Source organism: Mustelus asterias, unplaced genomic scaffold (assembly GCF_964213995.1).
Source record: "Mustelus asterias unplaced genomic scaffold, sMusAst1.hap1.1 HAP1_SCAFFOLD_42, whole genome shotgun sequence".
Lineage (NCBI taxonomy): Eukaryota > Metazoa > Chordata > Chondrichthyes > Carcharhiniformes > Triakidae > Mustelus > Mustelus asterias.
Window position 1 is genome coordinate 1,652,010 of NW_027590119.1, and position 22,210 is coordinate 1,674,219.

Below are 22,210 nucleotides of genomic sequence, written 5' to 3' on the forward strand. Positions count from 1 at the left end.
TCCTGGAGTGAAGCCTCCTATCCTCACATTTATGCCAAAATAGAAAACTTTGTTTTGGATCTAATCTGGCTTCTGAACATAATTTATGGGTTCTGGTCCAGGACACTTTTGGAAGGGATTCACTCTATAATCTCCCCTCCAACCATCCCCGCTTCACACTGGGGAGAGACCTTTTGAATGCCCAGACTGTGAGAACTGCTATAAAAGCTATGGAAAACTGATGTGTCATCAACGTGTTCACACTGATGAGAGACCATTCAGCTGCTTTTACTGTGAGACGGGGTTCAGGGAATCATTTCAACTCCCTGTACACCAGCGAGTTCACACTGGGGAGAGGCTATTCACCAGCTCTGAGTTTGGGAAGAGATTCACTCAGTTTTGAGGTTCGATTTCCAGTATCTACAGTACCTTATTTTGATCTGATTTTTTGTTTGATTTATTATTGTTGCATGTATTGGGATACAGTGAACAGTATTGTTTCTTGCGCACCATACAGACAAAACCTACCGTTCCAGCATTTTCTGTTTTAGTTCCTTTTGAAGGGTTCCCCCTCTCTCCTCCATCCTCACCGACAACAACAAGTCTGAGGAGCTCATGGAGCTCCTTTGTCACTAAAATGGAGACAACCTGATCAGCTGCCTCTGCTGTTTCCCTCCCTTCCACTGGGTCAAACTGTGTCTAACAATTTTCCCAAGCTTAAACTCATCTTTCTTTAGTTTCTCTCTGTCAAGCAGTTGATTTAGTAATCTATATTTGTATTATTGGATATTAGAAATAAGGTATAGATTTAAGTGAGTTTAATTCGGTGTTTCTGTGTACAGAAGGGTTAAAACTTTCATAGATTAATGTTAAATAAAGGTGTTTGCATGTATGAGGTTTTGGTTTCATTTCAAACTGTGCCCATATTCTGTTTAGAGAATTTACAATGTGAAAACACACAAGCGTAAAGAAAGATTAGGTTGTTACTTGGCAACCAGTGGCCATTTTGGGTTCGAAAGAATTTCTGAGTTAGCTGAAGAGGAAACTGCCAGAAACATGAGGCACAACAATGGAGTAAGGGCAAGAAAGAAAGTCCCAGAAGTTTAAGAACAGATAGTTCTAGAAAAAAGTCTGAGGAAAACTGAAGTCAAAGGGAATCTGAACAAGATACTGTTCCCTGAAGTTAAAGAAAGGGGCAAAGAGTGGTTTCCAGATAAAGGCAACACACATGGTGACGTTGGCTGGTGAAAAGCCAGACTCTGAAGTAATCCTAAGGTTGGGGACTTTGGTACCACCTGTGAAACAGTAGTGTTCTGTTGGCATGGCTGGGTACCTGAGAGATTACGTGGAAGCTTGAATGCATGTGATAATCTAAGGCAGAAGAATAGTGAAAGGAGAGATTGAAATCCTGGAAGTGGATCCTTGCTGAAAAGATCTGAGAGAGCGCATTGTTTGGGAGAACATTTTCGAGAGTGGATCTGGTTGATGAACATTTCTGTGCACCAATTTCAATGACAATGTTACAATTCGTGATGTTACACATGACAGAATCTCAGTGTGATTACTCAGCATCAGGTTATACTCTGAACCGGTGCAGTGCAAATGTTGGAACTTACTGATCAGGAACCGGTCAGAGATTACATTGAATCACAGAGAATTCTCTCATTCTTGGGCGACACGGTGACACAGTGGTGAGCACTGCTGACTCACAGTGCCAGGGTCCCGGGTTCGAATCCCGGCTTGGGTCACTGTCTGTGTGGAGTTTGCACATTCTCCCCGTGTCTGCGTGGGTTTCCTCCGGTTTCCTTCTCCAGTCCAAAGATGTGTGGGTTAGGTGGATTGGCCATGCTAAATTGCCCTGAGTGTCAGGGGGGCTAGCTAGGGTAAATGCATGAGGTGATGGGGAGAGGGCCTGCGTGGGATTGTGGTCGGTGCAGACTCAATGGGCCGAATGGCCTCCTTCTACACTGTAGGGATTCTATGAATATCCAGACCAGAAAGACATTGTTCGGTTTAACTAGTCTGTGCTGGGGTTTATATTTCACACAAGACACCTCCCATTCCATCTCCCTCATTTCAGCCTTTCAGCTCATCTTTCTAATCTCCTTTCCCTCATGTACTCATCCCATTTTCTTTTTAAACTATGAGTTGTCCAGCTAGTTCCTGTGGCAGTGAATTTCACATTGTGATCAATCTCTGAGTATAGATGGTGAGTGACTTGGAGGGAAACGTGCAGGTGATGATGTTCCCATGCATTTGCTGCCCTTCTCCAAGGGGCTAGAGGTTGCGGGTTTGCAACATGCTGTCAAAGAAGCCTTGGTGAGTGCTTGCAGTGCATCTTGTAGGTGGTACACACAGCTGCCATGTGAGTCAGTGTTGGAGGGACTAGATGTTTGTCGAAGGATTGCCAATCAAGCTGCTTTGTCTTGGATGGTGTTGAGCTTCCCGAGTTGTTGGAGCTGCACTAATTCAGAAAATTGGAGCTTATTCAATTGGACACAAGAGTTGTGCCTTGTAGATGCTGGACTTTGGGGAGAAGGATTAAACAGACCTTTTAATGGAAAATTCACCTGATCTAGCCCAGATACCACGAGGAGATGGAAATGGGATGTGCTATGATTCTCAATTGAAACCCGACCCAACTGAAAAGGTGAACATTGAAGAGTTGAACACGGAGGGAGGGATGTCTGTTAGTGTTCTTCAGCAGTGGAAGTGGGGATCGGGATTGTGCTGGAAGAACAGGAGTGATGGTGAAATGAGTCAGCAAATAGGGAACGGTTATTTAACCACCAGCTCAGGTTACTGAAGCCTGAATGTTGTGGGAGAGAAAAGGTGAGAGTGTTGCAGAGTTTAAAGTGGAACAGGAGAGTTTTAAGCTGGTGGAGTCAGTGAAATCTGAGTCTCGGTTTTGTCTGCTGTCATTTCATGGAGGCCCCGTTTTGCTGAAACCAATCGAGAAAACGCTGGAAAATCTCAGCAAGTCTGGCAGCATCTGTCAGGAGAGAAAAGAGCTGATGTTTCGAGTCTGGATGACCCTTTGTCAAACCCTTTTCTCTTTTGGTTTCAGATTCCAGCATCCGCAGTCATTTGCTTTTATCCCATTTTGCTGAAACTCTTTATTTCCACAGTTACAGAATCAGTGAAAAGACATGACACATTCTTCACAGCAGCATCAAACTCACACTGACTGTTTCCTCACTCACCTCGAGGTTATCGATTCACCTCCGGCCTCTTCGGTTCACTCCTGCTTCGGGTGTGGTCTCAGAATGGGGAGGGGGAGGATTAGTGACCACCTCCCCTCACCCCCCTCCCGCCCACAAACACACACAAAGAGGAACGACTCAAACACAATCATTAAATAAAGCGAACACACGCACGCACACACCAAACGTGTATGTGCTCGCACACAGGTACACACACACACACATGAACTGAAATGCGTGTACACCCACACAGACACACACTCACTCATAGACACAAGCGTGCCTGCTCACAGACAAAATCGTAGGATTCCTACAGTGCTGAAGAGACCATTCAGCCCTTTGAGTCTGCACTGACTCTCTGACAGAGCATCTTACCCAGGCCCTATTCCCGTTACCCCATATATTTACCCCACTAATCACCCTGATCGACATATTTTGTGACATAAAGCAGCAATTTAGCATGGTCAATCCACCTAACCAGCACATATTGAAGTTTGGGAGGAAACCAGAGCCTCCGGAAGAAACCCACGCAGACACGGGGAGAACGTGCCAACTCCACACAGACACAGGGGCGGCACAATGGGGAGCACTGCTGCCTCACAGCACCAGGGACCTGGGTTCAAATCAAGCTTCAGGTTGTGTGAAGTTTGTGCATTCTCCCCGTGTCTGTGAGAGTTTCCTCCAGTTGCTCCGGTTTCCACCCTCACTCCAAAGACGTGTGATTGAGGTGGATTGGCCGTGCTAAATTGCCCCTTAGTGTTGGGGATATGATCAGTGTAAATACGTGGGGTTATGGGGATAGGGCCTGGGTGGGATTGTTGTTGGTGCAGGCTCGGTGGGCCGATTGGTCTCTTTCTGCATTGTAGGGATTCTATGATTTATCCAAGGCTGGAATCGAACCCAGGGCCCTGGCGCTGTGAGGCAGCAGTGCTAACCACCGTGCCACCATGCTGCCCAGGTGGGCACACAGACAGCTGCACACACTACACTGTCAATCACCTGCCTCCAGCTGTCAGTGCTGAGGAAGTGAAACCAAGCTCCCCCCCTCCTCACTCACTGCTGTGTCAGGTGGATAGTAAAATCCCACCGCCATTACTGGATGGAGTGAAGGAGAGCTCCCGCTGGTTTCCGAGGGCCGATCTTTATCCTTCAAACAGCCTAACATTTGGTGGTTATCCGACAGTTTGTGGGATGTGCTGTGTGCAGTGCCTGCCGGGTTTCCCAGGTGAACAGCAGTGACTGTGTTTCGGAAACAGGAAGCTGCCGTGTTGATTCAGAGCGCTCTGGAACAGCCCAGAACAAGCACAGGAGCTATATCATTCCCTCCTTTCGATGTTCCCTCCTGCCATTCTGTAGGAAGAGATGGTGACTGCACAGCAAGATCCCACAAGGCACGATGCAACACACAGCCAGGAAACTTAATTTCAGAGACGGTTTGAGGGACCCCTGGGAGAACCTGTTACAGCAGCTTGAATCTCAGGAACAGGTTACACAAACCTGTGACCTTCTGACCTGGGTGAGAGAGAGAATGAGAGGCACCAAGATAAGCTGGGAATGACTGATCCAGGAACCTCCAGTCCCATCGTCAACTCCCAACAGGTCCCTTATCCGAGGCTCAGCAAAGGGGGTCAACATGATAAACAACTGAATACCCAGTGAAAAAATACACAGTCCCTGCTGTCAATATCTCCGGCCATTCCACATCGGTCACAGGTACACGGGCCAATGCCTATCTCTGTGTGCGTGGGGGGCAGTGAAGGGAGGATATGTTACCTACAGAAAGCCTGGTCCCAGGTTAGCCAGACGGCAGCAGGTTGTGTCCGGTGTCGATCGTCCTCGGGCCGTGTCTCAGTGAGCGACAGGAGAGTGGGACCATCACAGGACCAGGCCCCGCCTGTGTACTCCACTCTCTGTGTGAAAGGAGAAGGTGGTAAGAATCAGAGTGGGAATAGCTTCTGTCGAGCCTGCTCCACTATTCATCATCAACCTCATCTCCACTTTCCCCGCACTCCTCCCCATCCCTCAATTCCCAAAGGTATCTCCACCTCCCCCGCACTCCTCAATTCCCAAAGATATCTCCACTTTCCCCGCACTCCTCCCCATGCCTCAATTCCCAAAGATATCCCCACTTTCCCCACACTCAATTCCCAAAGATATCCCCACTTTCCCTGCAGTCTTCCCTCATCCCATAATTCCCAAAGATATCCCCACTTTCCCCGCACTCCTCCCCATTCTTCAATTCCCAAAGATATCTCCACTTTCCCTGCAGTCTTCCCTCATCCCATAATTCCCAAAGATATCTCCACTTTCCCCGCACTCCTCCCCATCCCTCAATTCCCAAAGATATCCTCACTTTCCCCACACTCTTCCCCATAGATATCTCCACTTTCCGCACACTCTTCCCCATAGATATCCCCACTTTCCCCGCACTCCTCCCCATTCTTCAATTCCCAAAGATATCCCCACTTTCCCCACACTCTTCCTCCTATCTCTCAATTCCCAAAGATATCCCCACTTTCCCCACACTCTTCCTCCTATCTCTCAATTCCCAAAGATATCCCCACTTTCCCTGCACTCCTCCCCCATCCCTCATTTGTTTTTGTTCAATTGTGGGATATGGGCGTCTCTGACTGGCCAGCATTTATTGCCCATCCCTAGTTGCCCAAGGGCTGTTGAGAGTCAACTACGTTGCTGTGGCTCTGGAGTCACATGCAGGCCAGACCAGGTAAGGGCGGCAGATTTCCTGTGGTTGACTCTCAATTGCCCTTCAAGAGCAACGAGGGATGGACAATAAATGCTGACCAGCCAGTGATGCCCATGTCCCACGAATGAATAAAAATAATTGGGCCCAATCTACTCAACCTCTCAGGCTCCACAGCCCTGAATGGTTTCCTCTTCCTATTTTCCTGGCTCCCCCTCACATACAGAGTGCGGATCTCACCTGGGGCGGCTGGATGAATGCCAGCCAGTCAGAGGCGTGTGTGGGCAGCAGCCCCATTGCCTGGCACTTGTAGATGGCCAGGGCCAACCCCAGCAGGTTGCCGATGAAGTAGATGAGACGCTGCAGCCAGTGCTGATTCGAATTCCCCAGGACCCTAAAGACTGAGAGCAAGAATGGAAAAGCAGGAAGTTCAGGAACAGGTGAGAACCTTTCCTCATAACACAGCCTATCCATTGTAGGTATTAGTCTGGTAAACCGTCTCTGAACTGTCTCCAGCATACTTGCACACTTCCTTAAACAAGGTGACCAATACTGCACACAGTACTCCAGATGTGGTCTCACTAGTGACCTGTACAACTGAAGCATAACCTCCCTAGTTCTGTATTTAATTCCCATCACAATGAATGATAACATTCTATTAGTTTTCCTAATTACTTGCTGTACCTGCATATTAGCCTTTTGTGATTTATGCACTCGGACACCCAGATCTTGATCAATTGGGCCAGTGGGCTGACGAATGGCAGATGGAGTTTAATTTAGACAAATGCGAGGTGATGCATTTTGGTAGATTGAACCAAGGCAGGACTTACTCAGTTAATGATAGGGCGTTGGGAAGAGTTACAGAACAAAGAGATCTAGGGGTACATGTTCATAGCTCCTTGAAAGTGGAGTCACAGGTGGACAGAGTGGTGAAGAAGGCATTTGGCCTGCTTGGTTTCATCGGTCAGAACATTGAATACAGGAGTTGGAATGTTTTGTTGAAGTTTTCCAAGACATTGGTAAGGCCACACTTGGAATACTGTGTGCAGTTCTGGTCACCCTATTATAGAAAGGAGATTATTAAACTAGAAAGAGTGCAGAAAAGATTTACTTGGATGCTACGGGGACTTGATGGATTGAGTTATAAGGAGAGGCTGGATAGACTGGGACGTTTTTCTCTGGAGCGTAGGAGGCTGAGGAGTGATCTTATAAAGGCCTATAAAATAATGAGGGGCACAGATCAACTAGATAGTCAATACCTTTTCCCAAAGGTAGGGGAGTCTAAAACTAGAGGGCATAGGTTTAAGGTGAGAGGGGAGAGATACAAAAGTGTCCAGAGGGGCAATTTTTTCACACAGAGGGTGGTGAGTATCTGAAACAAGCTGCCAGAGGTAGTAGTCGAGGCAGGTACAATTTTGTCTTTTAAAAAGCATTTAGATAGTTACATGGGTACGATGGGTTTAGAGGGATATGGGCCAAATGCGGGCAATTGGGATTAGCGTAGGGGTTTTAAAAAAGGAAGGGTGGCATGGACAAGTTGGGCCTAAGGGCCTGTTTCCATGCTGTAAAGCTCTATGACTCTATCCCTCTGAATCTCTGAGCTCTGCAATCTCTCACCATTTGGACAAAATGCTTCTTTTTCATTCTTCCTGCTGAAATGGACAATTTCACATTTGCCCACATTCTACTCCATTTGACAGATATTTGCCCACTCACTACCTTTCTATCTTTCTGTACTCTCTGTATGTCCTCTTCACAACTTACTTTCCCATCTATCTGTGTGTCATCGACAAATTTGCCAAACATCCCTTCATCCAGACATTTATATAAATTTCATTCCTTGCCTCAAATTTGATTCCTTTTCCACTATTTAGTTTAAAACCATCTCTAGTTTCCTAGTTATGGGGTTCGCAAGAACACCGGCCCCAGCACAGTTCAGATGTAGACTGTCCCAATGGTACAGATCTCACTTTACCCAGTACTGATGTCAGTGTCCCATGAACCAGAACCCACCTCCCACACCAGTTAGGGCGGCACAGTGATTAGTACTGCTGCCTCACAACACCAGGGACTCGGTTCTATACTGGCTTAGAATCCCTACAGTTCAAAAGGAGGCCATTCAGCCCATCGCTTCTGCACCGACCATAACCCCACCCAGGCCCTATCCCTGTACCACCATGTATTTACTCTGTTAGTTCCCCTGACACTATGGGACAACTTACCATAGCCAATCAATTTAACCCGCACATCTTTGGACTGTGGGAGGAAACCGGAGGACCTGGAGGAAACCCACGCAGATAGAGAGAGAACATGCAAACTCCACACACACTCGAGGCCGGAATTGAACCTGGGTCCCTGGCGCTGTGAGGCAGCAGTGCTAACCACTGTGCCACCGTGCCGCCCCTTGGGTCACTATCTGTGCAGAGTTTGCACTTTCACCCCGTATCTGTGTGGGTTTTCTCCCACAGTCTGAAAGACCTGCTGGTTAGGTGCATTGGCCATGCTAAATTCTCCCTCAGTGTACCCGAGGACGCACTGGAATGTGGCAACTAGGGGATTCTCACAGTAACTTCATTGCAGTGTTAATGTAAGCCTACTTGTGACACTAATAAATAAACTTTGAAGCAGCCTTTCAGTCACGCATTGATCCCTCCGATCTGATCTGTCCTATACCTATTAGCATGTGGCTCAGGTAATAATTCAGAGATTATAACCATTGAGGTTCTGCTTCTTAATTTGGTGCCTAAGTCCTCATACTGACACTGAAAACCTCCTTCTTTGTCTCTGTTGTTTGTACCTACATTGATGATGACAACTGGAAACTCCCCCTCTCCAATGCAAGTTCCTCTCCAGCCCTGATCAGATGTCCTGAACACTGGCCCCAGACAGGCACCACAGCTGCCTTGATTCACATTCTTTACTGCAGAGAATGAGCCAATCTCTCTGACTATACTGTCCCCATTATCACTGCATTCCTTTTTGCTCCCCTCACTAGAATGGCTTCTTGTACCACAGTGCCATGGGTAATTGGTTCATCCATCCTGCAGCTCCCATTCATCCAAACAAGCTGAAAATACCTCAAACTGGCTGGACAATGGTAAAGGCTAAGGATCCTGTCTGTGAGTTCCCTTATCTGTCTCACTCAGTCACTCTCCTGTTGCTGACCCTGTGCCAAGAGGTGTGACTGCTCCCTGATACAAAGAATCCAGGTAACTTTCCCCCTCCCTGATGCATTGCAGTGTCTGTAGTTCAGCCTCCAGCTCATAAACTCTGAACCACAGCTGCTCGAACTTCACTTACTGCAGACATGTTTGCCCTGGATCAAACTGACAGCCAGGAGCTCCCACACGCTGCAGCTGTGACAGATCTTTAATGTGTGCGAATAAACTATTTAATTATTTTATCCAATTACATATTTTGTTTTTGTTTTAAGTATTTTAGTTTTTAAGTATTTTATTAACCTTACCACCAATTGCTGTACTGTTTTAACCCTTAAGCACAGAATTAACCTTAGTCACTTAGCAGATACTCACCAAAAATCTAGCTTCTTCCTCTGTAGAAGAGTAAGATCACTTCCTAAAGGCTGAGAAAGTTAGAAAGCAAAAGGGCACCTCTTTCCCTCCCTTCCCGAACTCCCTTAATTACCCAACTCCCAGAACTCTATTCTAAGCTGCACTCAAGTGATGCCGGTTCAGAGCTGTTTCTGAGCTGCAGATTCAGTACAATACTCACTTGCAGACATGGACATCAAGGCCTGTATGGGTCTCCAGGCCATCATGCACACCATCATGGTCGGGAGGATGGAGATGGTGTTGCCAGCCATGTACATGATGAACAGATTCATGGGCAGCTGTTTCAATGGGCCCAAGACGATGTCTCAGCAGCGCTGAAACAGAAAGCGAGCAGGGTATCAGTAAAGGGGGCCGGTTAGGGGAGGCCATATACTGATCTTATACCCAGGCCTGGAAGTTAGGATGGTGATTAACACAATTAGTCCCTTTATCACACAGGCTGCTGTGGTTCACCAAGGTACTTCACCACCATGGACTAACCAGACGTTGTCAGCCACACACTAAAGACACATTCAAATCCAACTTACTTTCTCGACCAGGATCCGGTCTGTTTCTTGGACGCGGATGTCTGGTAGCTGTTTGTCCGAATATGCGACTGGGTACATGGAGTCTCTCTGGCTATACTGTTGATCACGGCTCCTGTGAGAAACAGAAAACACAAATTGGTCACCCTTTCAAGACCTTGTTTAAAGAGGGAGTCTCTCTGTTGAGGACCCCAACATGGTGGCAATGCTGCCAGCACGAACTAAAGCTTGGGCAAACATCGAACACACACTGCCATTACGTCCACTGAACTGCCACGGGAATGGAGGATGGCAGAAGTGGATTTAGTGTGAATTGATAATCAGGGTGCCAATCCATTTACTCTCCATTAAGGATCAACAGCGACAAATCACCAGATGTACCAAATTGTGTCTTGAAAACAAACACTGTGGGACATTGAGAGAGATCCAGTTCAGCACCGGGTCCTGGAAACGAGCAATCGTTCCCCCAACCACCACCGCAGTTGGCACCTGATCAGGTGGAGGGGCTGAAACCAAAAGGGCATCTCAGGGTCATGACCTGGGGAAAAGATGCCAAGTGGGGTCTGAGTGGTTTCTGGGGGATTTGAGGGGCTGCTTTGTGATGAGGAGCTCGGTGAGGGGTAAAAGAGGCGTGAAAAACCCGGGGTTGGGAAGTTTTGGGTTGGTGCCACATCCCCGGGTCGGTGTGCGGTGGCCTCCCCTCGGGAGAGACGGGCTGACCCGGCTTGCCGCCTGCTCGAGTCCCCGGGTGGCCAACGCAGCTGCTGCTGCCGCTCAGGCTGAGAGCGAGGGTTCACTTGTGCCAGCGCGCGCGGTTGACAAGCCCCGCCCCTGCAGCCATGACAACGTCGGCGACCGTTAACCGTCCCCCCTTTTCAAATCTGATTCCGATCCGAGGAAGAACCCGCGCGCTTCCGTCAACAAACCACTCCCGCTGCAATGCGCATGTGCGGTCCCAACCTCCTCAGCTCTGTTTACGCCGCCCATTGCCCCGCCCCCACAACTCCGCCATGTTTATTAGGGGCACATCGGCTCCGACTCGATCCGCTCTCCGGCCAAATGGAGCGCCTCTGACCCGCACAAAGATGGACACCACTCAATATCAGAGATTTATAATATTGCTTCCTTAATTCCCTCACGAAAATGTCTTACACCGTATAAAACATCAATAAAACCTAAAGGACCAGATTATCCTTCTCATTCTGCAACCAAAACCAATCCAATGTTACTGGGTTTCTCCACAGATACTGCCAGACCTGCTGATGTTATCCATCATTTTCTGTTCTCATTTCACATTTCTGCAGTATTTTACATTCTGCCTCGAAGGGCTGATCCTTCCAACCAAGTTACAACGGACAGAACAATATAACATTGTGGCTTCCTCCAAGTATGAGAACTGAAGGGTGGACAATTTGCATATATTAGTAAAAGTAAAGTTTATATTAGTCACAAGTCAGCTTTCATTAACACAGCAATGAAGTTACTGTGAAAATCCCCCAGTACTCACAGTCCGGCACCTGTTCGGGTGCACTGAGAGAGAATTTAGCATGGTCAATGCACCGAACCAGCACATCTATCGGACTGTGGGAGGAAACCGGAGCACTCGGAGGAAACCCATGCAGACACGGGGAGAACGTGCAGACTGCGCACAGACAGTGACCCAAGCTGGGTATCAAACCCAGGTCCCTGGCGCTGTGAGGCAGTAGCGCTAACCACTGTGCCAAAGTTGATTAGAATCACAATCTCACTGATGTAACCTAGTGATGCCAATGATATAATAACAGTGATCTCATTGACGAGAGACAGTTTGATCTTCAATTAATTTGAAATAAGTCGTCATATGGAAAGAATACAGGTGTTGAATATAAATGAAGAGTTCAGTTTATTTTGCTCACTCTGACGAATCAGGCTGAACCTTCTACTGAGGACATACAAGGAGAAGATTTTGTCTTGTCATCCTGTTACTGACATATCAAATAGAGCAGGAAAATACATGGGCATTGAATGGAATCTGACTTCTGCCGTGGTTCCCCGTGGACGGCAAGAAGAGTTCATCAATCAGAATAGAGAGTCTGAGTCTTGATCTTCCAGGCAGCAAGGCTTTATTAGCTAATACATTTCAATAAAGCCGGGATTTCCAGATGAATCCAAAAAACCAGTGCTCTGACAGTCCTTTTTATCCACATTTAGCTTCATATTTCATCATTCTTATCTTACAGTCAAGGTTTTTTTGTTGCAGACCCCAAGGCCACTTTTCGTTAGCCACCATGGTTTACTAGACCTACGTTATCTGCCTTCTTTCTGATTGGTCACTAATGAATGTGCTATGATATCATTGTGGTTACATCTTGCCTTCTTATCTGAAGTTTATTGTCTAATCAGCCAAGGTTGTTGTTTGTTCAACCATTGTAGGGCATCCTGCTATGCCAAGTCTTTTTTCCCGTTGTCTGACTTTCTCACGTTTATTTAAGAAATTACTTTCAGCTTCTGTGTGTTTGCTTGACTTCTTTTAGCCTTTATGTTCATTTATGTGAGTATCCATGTGTACTGACCTGGTAAGGTATTGTGCACTTAAAAGGGTACAAGTGTATGCTTAATAAGATATGTGATGATATATGAGAGCTTCTTAAGTAGTGATTATCTCTTCTATGTTAATTATTATCTCCTACTTGTCCTAATAATTATTCCTTCCAATATATGTTGTCTTAATGATTATCCCTTACACTTCTCTAACTGGAGTCAATGGGAGCTGTCTTGAGAACACATTGTCTGGACACTATTTTCAGTAAAATACTGGAACTCCGCATATCTCCCTGCACAGCACATTTCTCCATTCAGCTTGTTCCATTTTTGTACATGGTTCCCTCTGATTCCTGTCTCTGTGTCTCTCAGCCCGCAGTAATTTACCGTGCTGTCAGACAGCAGCTCATGGATGGTTCCTCACTTTTTAAACTGTCGAATGATGCAGAAAATTAAGTCCCCACACCCTCTGCTCTAAAAACACTTCCATAATTAGGGATGCGGATGAAGAAGTTAGGAGCTTTATCCTGGACTTGATGGTACAGCCGTAAGGAATATGAATGAGCTGTGCTCAAAAAACTCTAATTAATGGTAACTGAATCTCCCTCAAACTGTGTCATTGTAACTGGCTCCTGTGAGACACGGACACTAAAACTGATTTATTTTACATATTCTGATATATCCTGACCATTGATTAACTGTAAATAGCTCCTGAACCTTGGGGAGGAAAGTGTGCAGGTGACTTTCTCCCTCTCTGATGCCCCACCATGACAGCAGCTCAGACTCCAGCTCAATAACCCTGAGCACAGATTCTGCCAGCTGCAGACACTCGCCACAGATATGATTGTCCAGGTTTGCACAAACTCTCACATGCTGCAGTTCTGGCACACCACCTGCCCTGTGAAGAACATCAAACTCCCGTCCAGTTACAGGAGAAATAAAAAAAGGATTAACAACAGCATTCAACCCCTGCAGTTACACATGAACTCGCTGGTGTCTCAGCAGGTTGGATGGCCGAGTGAATCCCTTCCCACACTCTGAGCAGGTGAACGGCCTCTCCCCACTATGAGTGTGTTGGTGTGTCTGGAGATTGGATGATTGAGTGAACTGCTTCCCACACACAGAGCACCTGAACATTCTTTCCCCAGTGTGAACTCGCTGGTGTTGAATAAGATGAGATGATTGTCTGAATCTCTTTTCACAGTGAGGACAGCTGAATGGTCTCTTGTCAGTGTGAACAAGCTGGTGTTTCATTAGATCTGGAGAGGTTTTAAAGCAATCCCCACAGTAAAAGCATTTATGAGGTCTCTTGTCACTGTGAACTCTCTGGTGTGACCCGAGGCTGGATGACTTTGTGAATCCCTTCCCACATGTGGAGCAGATGAACGGTCTCTCTCCAGTGTGAGCACGTCGATGGGTTTCCAGCTGGGATGGGTAACTGAATCCCTTCCCACAGTCCCCACATTTCCATGGTTTATCCATGGTGCCGGTATCCTTGTGTCTCTCCAGATTGGATGATCAGTTGAAGCCTCGTCCAAACATGGAATACGTGTATGGTTTCTCCCCGCTGGGAATGGTATGATTTTCTTTCAGGCTGTGTAACTGGTTAAAGCTCTTTCCACAGTCAGTTCACTGGAACACTCTCATTCGTGTGTGTGTGTATCTCGGTGCTTTTCCAGTCACACTATGCTTGAACTCTTTCCCCACAGGCAGAACAGAGAAACATTTCTCCTTCCACAGTGAAAGGTCGATGATATTTAGCTCTTGATTAATTCAGTGACTCTGACTGATCGCAAAGAAATGTTTTTCTGTCTTCAGATCATCTCCTACTAACTCCCTGTAAAAAGAATTGACGGTGTCAGTGTCACTCAGTCCAGGATAGAAATTCAGAACAGAAATATCTAGTTTCTGTGCAACATTCCCACCCTCTGTTCTTCCAAATATGTGATCCAATTAAACTAAAATAAGCTAAAATCAGCAACAAAGTCCTCACAAAAGGAAAGGGAATGTTCTTAACTAAACCAGAATGTTTTTTACAAACACATGAACAAGGAGCTGAAGTGGGCCATTCAGCCCCTCCACCATTTATTAAGACTGTGGCTGATTTGATAGTAACCTCAAATCTGCAAGATGCTTACCTCTGATAATCTATCACCCCCTTGCTTACCAAGAATCTATCCACCTCTGCCTTAAAAATATTCAAAGATTCTGCTTCCACTACTTTTTCAGAAAGAGAGTTTCAAAGACTCACAACCCTCTGAGTGAAAGAATTTCTCCTGACCTCTGGTTTAAACGGACGACTCCTTATTTTTAAACAGTGACCCCTAGTTCTAAGTTCTCTCACAGGAGGAAGCAGCCTCTTCACAACCACCTTGTCAAGACATCTCAGGATCTTATAATGGTTTAGTCAAGTCTCCTCTTGGTATTCTAAACTCCAGTGGATACAAGCCAAGTCTGTTCAACCTTTCCTTACAAGACAATACACCCATTGCTGCTATTAGTCTGTTAAACCTTCTCTGAACTGCTTCCAACATATTGACATCCTTCCTTTAATAAGGTAACCAATACTGTACACAATATTCTAAATGTGGTCTCACCAATGCCCTGCACAACTGAAGCATAACCTGGTTACTTTTGCAATCAACTCCCTCACAATAAATGGTAACATGCTATTAGCTTTCCTAATTACTTGCCCTGCCTGTATAAGGGCCTTCTGTGATTCATGCACTGTGACACAAAGGTCTCTCTGCACCTCAGAGCTCTGCAATCTCTCACCATTTAGATAAGTTTATCTTTTATTCTTTCTGCCAAAGTGGACATTTTACAGTTGCCCAATTCTACTCCATTTACCAGTTTTTTGCCCACTCACTTATCCTATGTGTATATTTTTGTAGTCTCCTTATGTCATATTTACGACTTATTTTCCTGCTTATAGTAGATTGGCCATGCTTAGTGTCCAAAGATATGTAGGTTAGGTAGACTAACCATGATGAAATGTGTGGCATTATAGGGATAGGGCTGGTGGTGGGCCTGGGTAAGGTGCTCTTTTGGAGAGTCAGGGCAGACCTTATGGGCCAAATGGCCTCCTTCTCCACTGTACGGATTCAATGCTTCTATGGTTTATCTTGTGTGATCATCAAATTTGGCAATCATTGCTGCAATCCCTTCATCAAAGTCATTTCTATATATTGTAAACAGTTCAGTTCCCAGCAGTGATTCCTGTGGCACACCACTTGCCAAAAGGGCCACCCAGATTTCCCTCAGTGTACCTGAACAGGTACCAGTGTGTGGCGACTAGGGATTTTCACAGTAACTTCATTGCAGTGTTAATTTACCCTACTTGCGGCACTAATAAATAAACTTTAAACGTTAATGATCCACAAACTCCTCTGGGCAGCACAGTGGTTAGCACTGTTGCCTCACAGCGCCAGGGACCCAGGTTGCTTTCCCAGCTTGGGTCACTGTCTGTGTGGAGTTTGCACGTTCTCCCCGTGCCTGCGTGGGTTTCCTCCGGGTGCTCCGGTTTCCTTCCACAGTCCGAAAGACGTGCTGGTTAGGTGCATTGGCCATGCTAAATTCTCCCTCAGTGTACCCGAACAAGCGCCGGAGTGTGGCGACTGGGGGATTTTCACAGTAACTTCATTGCAGTGTTAATGTAAGCCTACTTGTGACACTAATAAATAAATGTTAAAACTTTATATTGGTTCCTGTGACTCTGCGGGAACTCGGACCTCATTGGAAACAGACACTGAAGCCCCGCCCTCTATTGCGTCACCAAGGGGTCACGCATGCGCGCCATTCCCCGTTGGAACAAGATGGCGGCCGTTAAGGACGGCTTTGTCCCGGGAAACAGACACGGAGCCGCAGACACGGGACCTTCAGGTCAGTATTTGGGGTTTGAGGCTTTCACCACGTGTTTCGAAACATTCCCCGTTCCACGGTTGGCACTATCACTCCCTCTGGGTCACCATATTCTTACCCGTTTGGAGATACGACGAACAACAAACACTCCGTGGCCATTGCTGCGCATGCTCCGAATACAGAGCGCTATTGCGTTTGCGCACTGCCCTGGATAAGGGACATCCACCGCCGCGGAGAACTCTGGGTAAAGTACCCACCATCTACTGTCCAAATTAATTTTTCTGCTATGATGTGGGGATTAGGGCGGCGGGGCAAATAAATGAAGTTAGGAACCAAATAATATGTAAATCCAAGTGCACAGATCCTCCATAGAAAGAAGGAAAGTGCGAATTGGTGGAGAATCAAGAGTTCACAAAGCAGTGGCAAGAACTGCAGAAACCTACTCCTGCAATCACATAGGAACTGACCAAGTGAATCCTATCAGTGAGTAATTGTATGACCTCGTGTATGACTTAGATCATATATTTTAGTCATGTTAGCACACTAATAAAACTGAATTACTGGAAACAGGCTGCAGCTCTTTTCATTTTCATATATTACAGAATGCAGGTGTCACTGACATTTATTATCATTGCTGAATACTTTTGAGAAGGTGATGACAATCTGTCTTCCCTAACCACAGCAGCCCATGGAGGTTTCGGATGGTTTCTGGGTCCCCAGAATATTAGCCTGGGCCTTTGGATTACTAGTCCTGTGATATTACCACTGTGTCATCATCTTCCATCACAAAAAATACCCATTTTAGCATTTCCTGCTATTGAGGCAATTTTGTATCCAAAATGTAACGTGCTCTTGGATCTCTTGAGATTTGATGTTTCTGCCCAGTCTGCCATGTGGGAACACTGTAGATGTGGATAGAATGTTTCCTTGTGTGGGAGAATGGGTGGCACTGGTTAGCACTGCTGCCTGACAGCGCCAGAGACCTGGCTTGGGTCACTGCCTGTTCGGAGTCTGCACGTTCTCCATGGGTTTCCTCCCACAGTCCGAAAGACGTGCTGATTAGGTGCATTGGCCATGCTAACTTCTCCCTCAGTGTATCCGAACCGTGGTTAGAGTGTGGCGAGGCGGGGATTTTCACAGTAACTTAATTGCAGTGTTAATGTAAGCCTACTTGTGACACTAATAAATAAATAAGTAGAATCATCCAAAATGACGGGCCAGAAATGTAAGATAGTCACAGACAAATCCAATAGGGGAAATAAGGAGAAATGTGTTTATCAGAGCAGCTACAATGTGGAACTCGCTACTACAGGAAATAGTTGTGGCAAAAAACCTTTCAAAATGAAACAAAATGAGTGGATAAGAGGGAAAAGAATAGATTGAGAAAGTGAAAAGACTGAGCTGAGGGAGGTGGAATGGAAGGAGATGCTTGTGGAGTATCAACACCAGCAGAGACTGACTGGGCCAAATGGCCAGTTTCTGTTCTGTATATTCTGTGTAATTCGATGTAAACTGTTTCCACAGGATGTTCGAAGAGGAGGATTTACAGATAGGAAAAAAAATAATTTTTAAGATCTTCAGAGTGACACAATTCATCAGGACCTGAATATCATCGGCTGTTCAATGTGGAAGGAAAAATGCTTTTCTGTTCAAACATCGGTGTGACTGGAAAAGCACCGAGACACACACACACCCGAGTGAGAGTGTTCCAGTGAGCTGACTGTGGAAAGAGCTTTAACCAGTTACACAGCCTGAAAAAAACATCACACCATTCGCAGCGAGGAGAAACTGTACACGTGGTTTATGTGTGGTTGAGGCTTCAACTGATCATCCAACCTGGAGAGAGACAATGACACTGGCACCATGGAGAAACCATGGAAATGTGGGGACTGTGGGAAGGGATTCAAATACCAATCTCGGCTGGAATATCATCGACACACTCACACTGGGGAGAGACCGTTTCTCTGCTCCATGTGCGGGAAGGGATTCACTCGGTCATCCGACCTTCTGAGACACCAAACCACTCACAATGAGGAAAGACCATTCACCTGCTCCACGTGTGAGAAGGCATTCATTCAATCATCCGATCTCAGGATACACCAGCGAGTTCACACTGGAGAGAGGCCATTCACCTGCTCTGACTGTGGGAAGAGATTTAGTCAGTCAGCCCACCTGCTGGCACACCAGCGAGTTCACACTGGGGAAAAGCCGTTCACCTGCTCTGAGTGTGGGAAAGCATTCATCCATTCATCCCACCTGTTGAGACACCAGCGAGTTCACACTGGGGAGAAGTTGTTTAACTGCTCCATGTGTGGGAAGGGATTCACTCAGTCACCCCATCTGGTGAGACACCAGCGGCTTCACAAATGACTGCAGGGATTAGATTCTGCTGTTAATCACATCCAGAACTGAACCATGTTCATTCTGACAGTTAGTGTTTCCTTCTGCTGAAAATAATTTAACTGAAGTTTTATATTCTGGTTATATGTCCAATAAACCAGCTTTGTTTTGAACCTATTGTTTTAGATTTTTATCTTTCCCACCCAAGTGTTTAACATCACCTGTCTGGGGCTCAAAAAGGACAATCTGGGGGAGGATCGTACGGCAGGAACGGAACTTCAGGCTGGACACAGTCCAGGAACACGGTGACCATCCACATTTTGTCCCTGTTGAATAAAATCAAACACAGCGTTTATTCTCCATCCAGTTATCTGACCTTTTCTATTTGTACAGCTTACACTGATCTCCCTGGTAACAGTTATTGTGCTTCCTTCCCTCATTTCCAATTAGTTATTATAAAATCTGTTTCTTCCAATCTATCTGGAACATCAGGTGGACCTTCCCAAGTGGAATTGAGACAGAGGTGAGATCAGCCATGATCAGATTGAATGGTGGAGCAGGCTTGAGGGGCTGAATTGCCGACTCCTGTTCCTAGTTCTTACGTTTTTCAGTTAACTATCATCACTGTCCCTGTGAGGGAATGTTTCTATCCTGGACTCGCTGTGATGGATTTTGGAAACTCCTTTCAAATGGACTTAGAGGGGGAGGATTTACACATCGTAAACCTAAACTAAGAAAAATATTTGTCTTTGATCAATCTTTAACTTTGGACATTTTTTTCACAGGACTTCAGAAGCTCAGTGGTGGAAGGCAAAAAACTCAAACAAAACATCGCAGCAGCATCTGACGCTATCACCTAAATAATTGTAATCCGAATATTATTGTAAGTTGAACATGGAAGGGGAAAGCACGGTTAACAGTGGGGAGAAACCATACACGTGTTCTGTGAGTGGACAAGGATCCAGCCCATCACCTGGCCTGTCAAGACACCAGCACAGTCAAGCTGGGGGAAACCATGGAAATGTGGGGACTGTGGGAAGGGATTCATTTGTTCATTCCCCCCCGAAACACCTGCTGAAACACAAGTGGGCTCACACTGGGGAGAGGCCTTCTTCCTGCCATAAGTGTGCGAAGGGATTTACTACCTCATCCATCTTGTTGACACACCAGTGTGTTCACACAGGGGAGAGGTCATTCACATGCCCTGAGTGTGGGAAGGAATTCACTCGTTCATCTATCCTGCTGAATCACCAGCGAGTTCACACTGGGGAGAGAGCTTTTACCTACCTGCTCTGAGTGTAGAAAAAGATTCACTGATTCATCCAACCTGCTGAAACACCAGCGAATTCACAATGGGGAGAGGCTGTTTATCTGTTCTGAGTGTGGGAAGGGATTCACTCAGTCATCTATCCTGCTGAAACACCCAGCGAGGTTCACACTGGGGAGAGACCGTTAACCTGCTCTGTGTGTGGGAAGGAATTTACTCCATTATCTCAGCTGCTGAAACACCAGCAAGTTCATGAGTGACTGGATTTGCTGTTAATCACACGCAGGACTGAACCGTTCTCATTGGCACCTGTTTCTGCTGATGTTAATCAGCCCCAGCCCAGTTGTAGAGCTTATGTTGTGGGTTAAAAGTCAAATAAACCGGCGATGTGTGAAATACGGTTTGATGAATGTTTATAATTTCTCTGACACAGGTTAGTTCCTTTTGAAGAGCTCCCCTCCTCCACTGTCTCCTCCATCGTCACCTCAACAGCAAGTATGAGGACTCATGGAGCTTCTTTGTCACTTAGTCAGGGATTCTGCTGTAATTGCTGCTGTTAATCACATCCAGGACTGAACCATGTTCATTCTGACAGTCCCTATAACTGGAATGGAGACTGTCAAGTAACTGAGCTTTGTTTAAACCTATTGTATATTTTTGTCTTTCCCACCTGAGTGTTTAACATCACTTGATTGGAACTCAGAAAGGGTAATCTAGGGGAGGATCATATGGCAGGAAGAGAACTTCAACCTGGACACAGTCCTTCAGGGTCACACTGAGAGGGACAAACAGCACTTTGGTCTTTCTAGAAAACCATAAGACATCGGAGCATTAGGCCACTCAGCCCATCGATTCTGCTCTGCCATTCAATCATGGTTGAAACTTTTCTCATCCTCATTCGCCTGCCTTTTCCCCATAACCCCTGATCCCCTAATTAATCAAGAACCTATCTATCTCTGTTCTAAAGACACTCAATGACCCGGCCTCCACAGCCTTCTGCGCTAAAGAGTTCCACAGATTCACCACTCTCTGGCTGAAGAAAGAAGGGCATGGACAGGGTGCACTGGGAGCAGCTGTTCCTCTTAGTTGAAGAGTCAGTTATGAGGGGACACAAGATAAAAGCACAGTCAAGCTGGGGGGAAACCATGGAAATGTGGGGACTGTGGGAAGTGATTCATTTGTTCATTCCACCCCCCCTCCCCCTTCCCCCCCCCCCCCCCCCCCCCCCCCCACCCCCCCGGCTGAAGCACAAGTGGGCTCACCCTCCACTTTATCTTTATCTCACCTCTCTTCACTGACAGCAAAATCTCCATGTGGGTTAATCCTGAGGTGCGTGAGAAATGTGTCCAGCCGCTCTCTTCCATGACTCTGAGCTCCTGGACACGGAACAGAAACTCCTTTACAATGTGTTTTAGAGTCAGGAAGAACAACAGTGAATAATGGAAACGGGCTGTCAAATCAGAGATTGGTGTAAAATTGGGATCTGTTCCTGACTGAGTAAAATGGCAGGTTTAAGTTTCAAAATGTTAGTGTAACATTTGTGAATCTACCAATGTAAGGTCATGGTAACAGAATCACAGATTACTACAGTGCAGAAGATGCCCTTTGGCCCATCGAGTCTGCACTGATGCATGAAAGGCCCTGACCTGCCCACCTAATCCCACTTGCCAGCACTTGGCCCATGTTATGAATGTTATGGCGTGCCAGGTACTCATGCAGGTACTTTTTGAAGGATGTGAGGCATCCCGCCTCCACCCCCTCTCAGGCAGTGCATTCCAGACTGTCACCACCCTCTGGGTAAAGTTTTTCCTCAAATCCCCCCTAAACCTCCAACCCCCCACTTTTATCTTGTGTCCCCTTGTAACTGACTGTTCAACTAAGGGGAACAGCTGCTCCCTCTGCACCCTGTCCATGCCCCTCATAATCTTCAACACATCAAGTTACATTTCTATATGGAACCTTTAACCATTTCTCCCCTTCCATTGACTTCAATGTGATGGAAGCTGACTGTTAGAATGTCAACATATAAAATATATTTACAAATGATTGGACAGTTTCTTACATTTGGGATCTTTCTCTGTTTTGTGCACTTGAGGTGATAGATAACAGACTTTCTCATGTGACTATCTAGCAGGAATATTAGTTTTAAAGTTCTTTTTTATTAGTGTCACAAGTAGGCTTACATTAACACTGCAATGAAGTTACAGTGAAAATTCCCCAGTCGCCACACTCCAGCACCTATT

General features: G+C 46.2%; 2 protein-coding genes and 1 pseudogene across 3 annotated transcripts; 1 reads left to right on the forward strand and 2 right to left on the reverse strand.

The window, feature by feature from the left end:
• Positions 1–2,850: 2,850 nt before the first annotated feature.
• Positions 2,851–10,820, reverse strand: LOC144482721 (ER membrane protein complex subunit 4-like; annotated as a pseudogene).
• Positions 10,821–12,027: 1,207 nt separating this feature from the next.
• On the reverse strand, positions 12,028–16,537 carry LOC144482801 (uncharacterized). Its single transcript, XM_078201671.1, has 2 exons — positions 16,479–16,537; positions 12,028–14,336 (listed from the first exon to the last, which is right to left on the reverse strand). The coding sequence occupies exon 2, from the start codon at positions 13,979–13,981 to the stop codon at positions 13,475–13,477; it is 507 nt and encodes a 168-aa protein (XP_078057797.1). The 5' UTR covers positions 13,982–14,336; positions 16,479–16,537; the 3' UTR covers positions 12,028–13,474.
• Positions 16,307–18,857, forward strand: LOC144482800 (uncharacterized). Of its 2 annotated transcripts, none has more exons than XM_078201668.1 (2): positions 16,307–16,381; positions 17,885–18,857. In XM_078201668.1, the coding sequence occupies exon 2, from the start codon at positions 18,224–18,226 to the stop codon at positions 18,728–18,730; it is 507 nt and encodes a 168-aa protein (XP_078057794.1). In that variant the 5' UTR covers positions 16,307–16,381; positions 17,885–18,223; the 3' UTR covers positions 18,731–18,857. The 2 variants fall into 2 exon arrangements, with proteins under 2 accessions (XP_078057794.1, XP_078057796.1); XM_078201670.1 differs by lacking the exon at positions 16,307–16,381 and adding an exon at positions 16,576–16,604 and having other exon boundaries at positions 17,885–18,851.
• The last annotated feature ends 3,353 nt before the right edge of the window (positions 18,858–22,210 follow it).

What these genes read in the sequence shown, in the direction of transcription:
- LOC144482800 (XM_078201668.1), top strand. Translation starts at nt 18,224, where the DNA reads ATGGAGAAACCATGGAAATGTGGGGACTGTGGGAAGGGATTCAAATAC.
- LOC144482801 (XM_078201671.1), bottom strand. Translation starts at nt 13,981, where the DNA reads ATGGATAAACCATGGAAATGTGGGGACTGTGGGAAGGGATTCAGTTAC.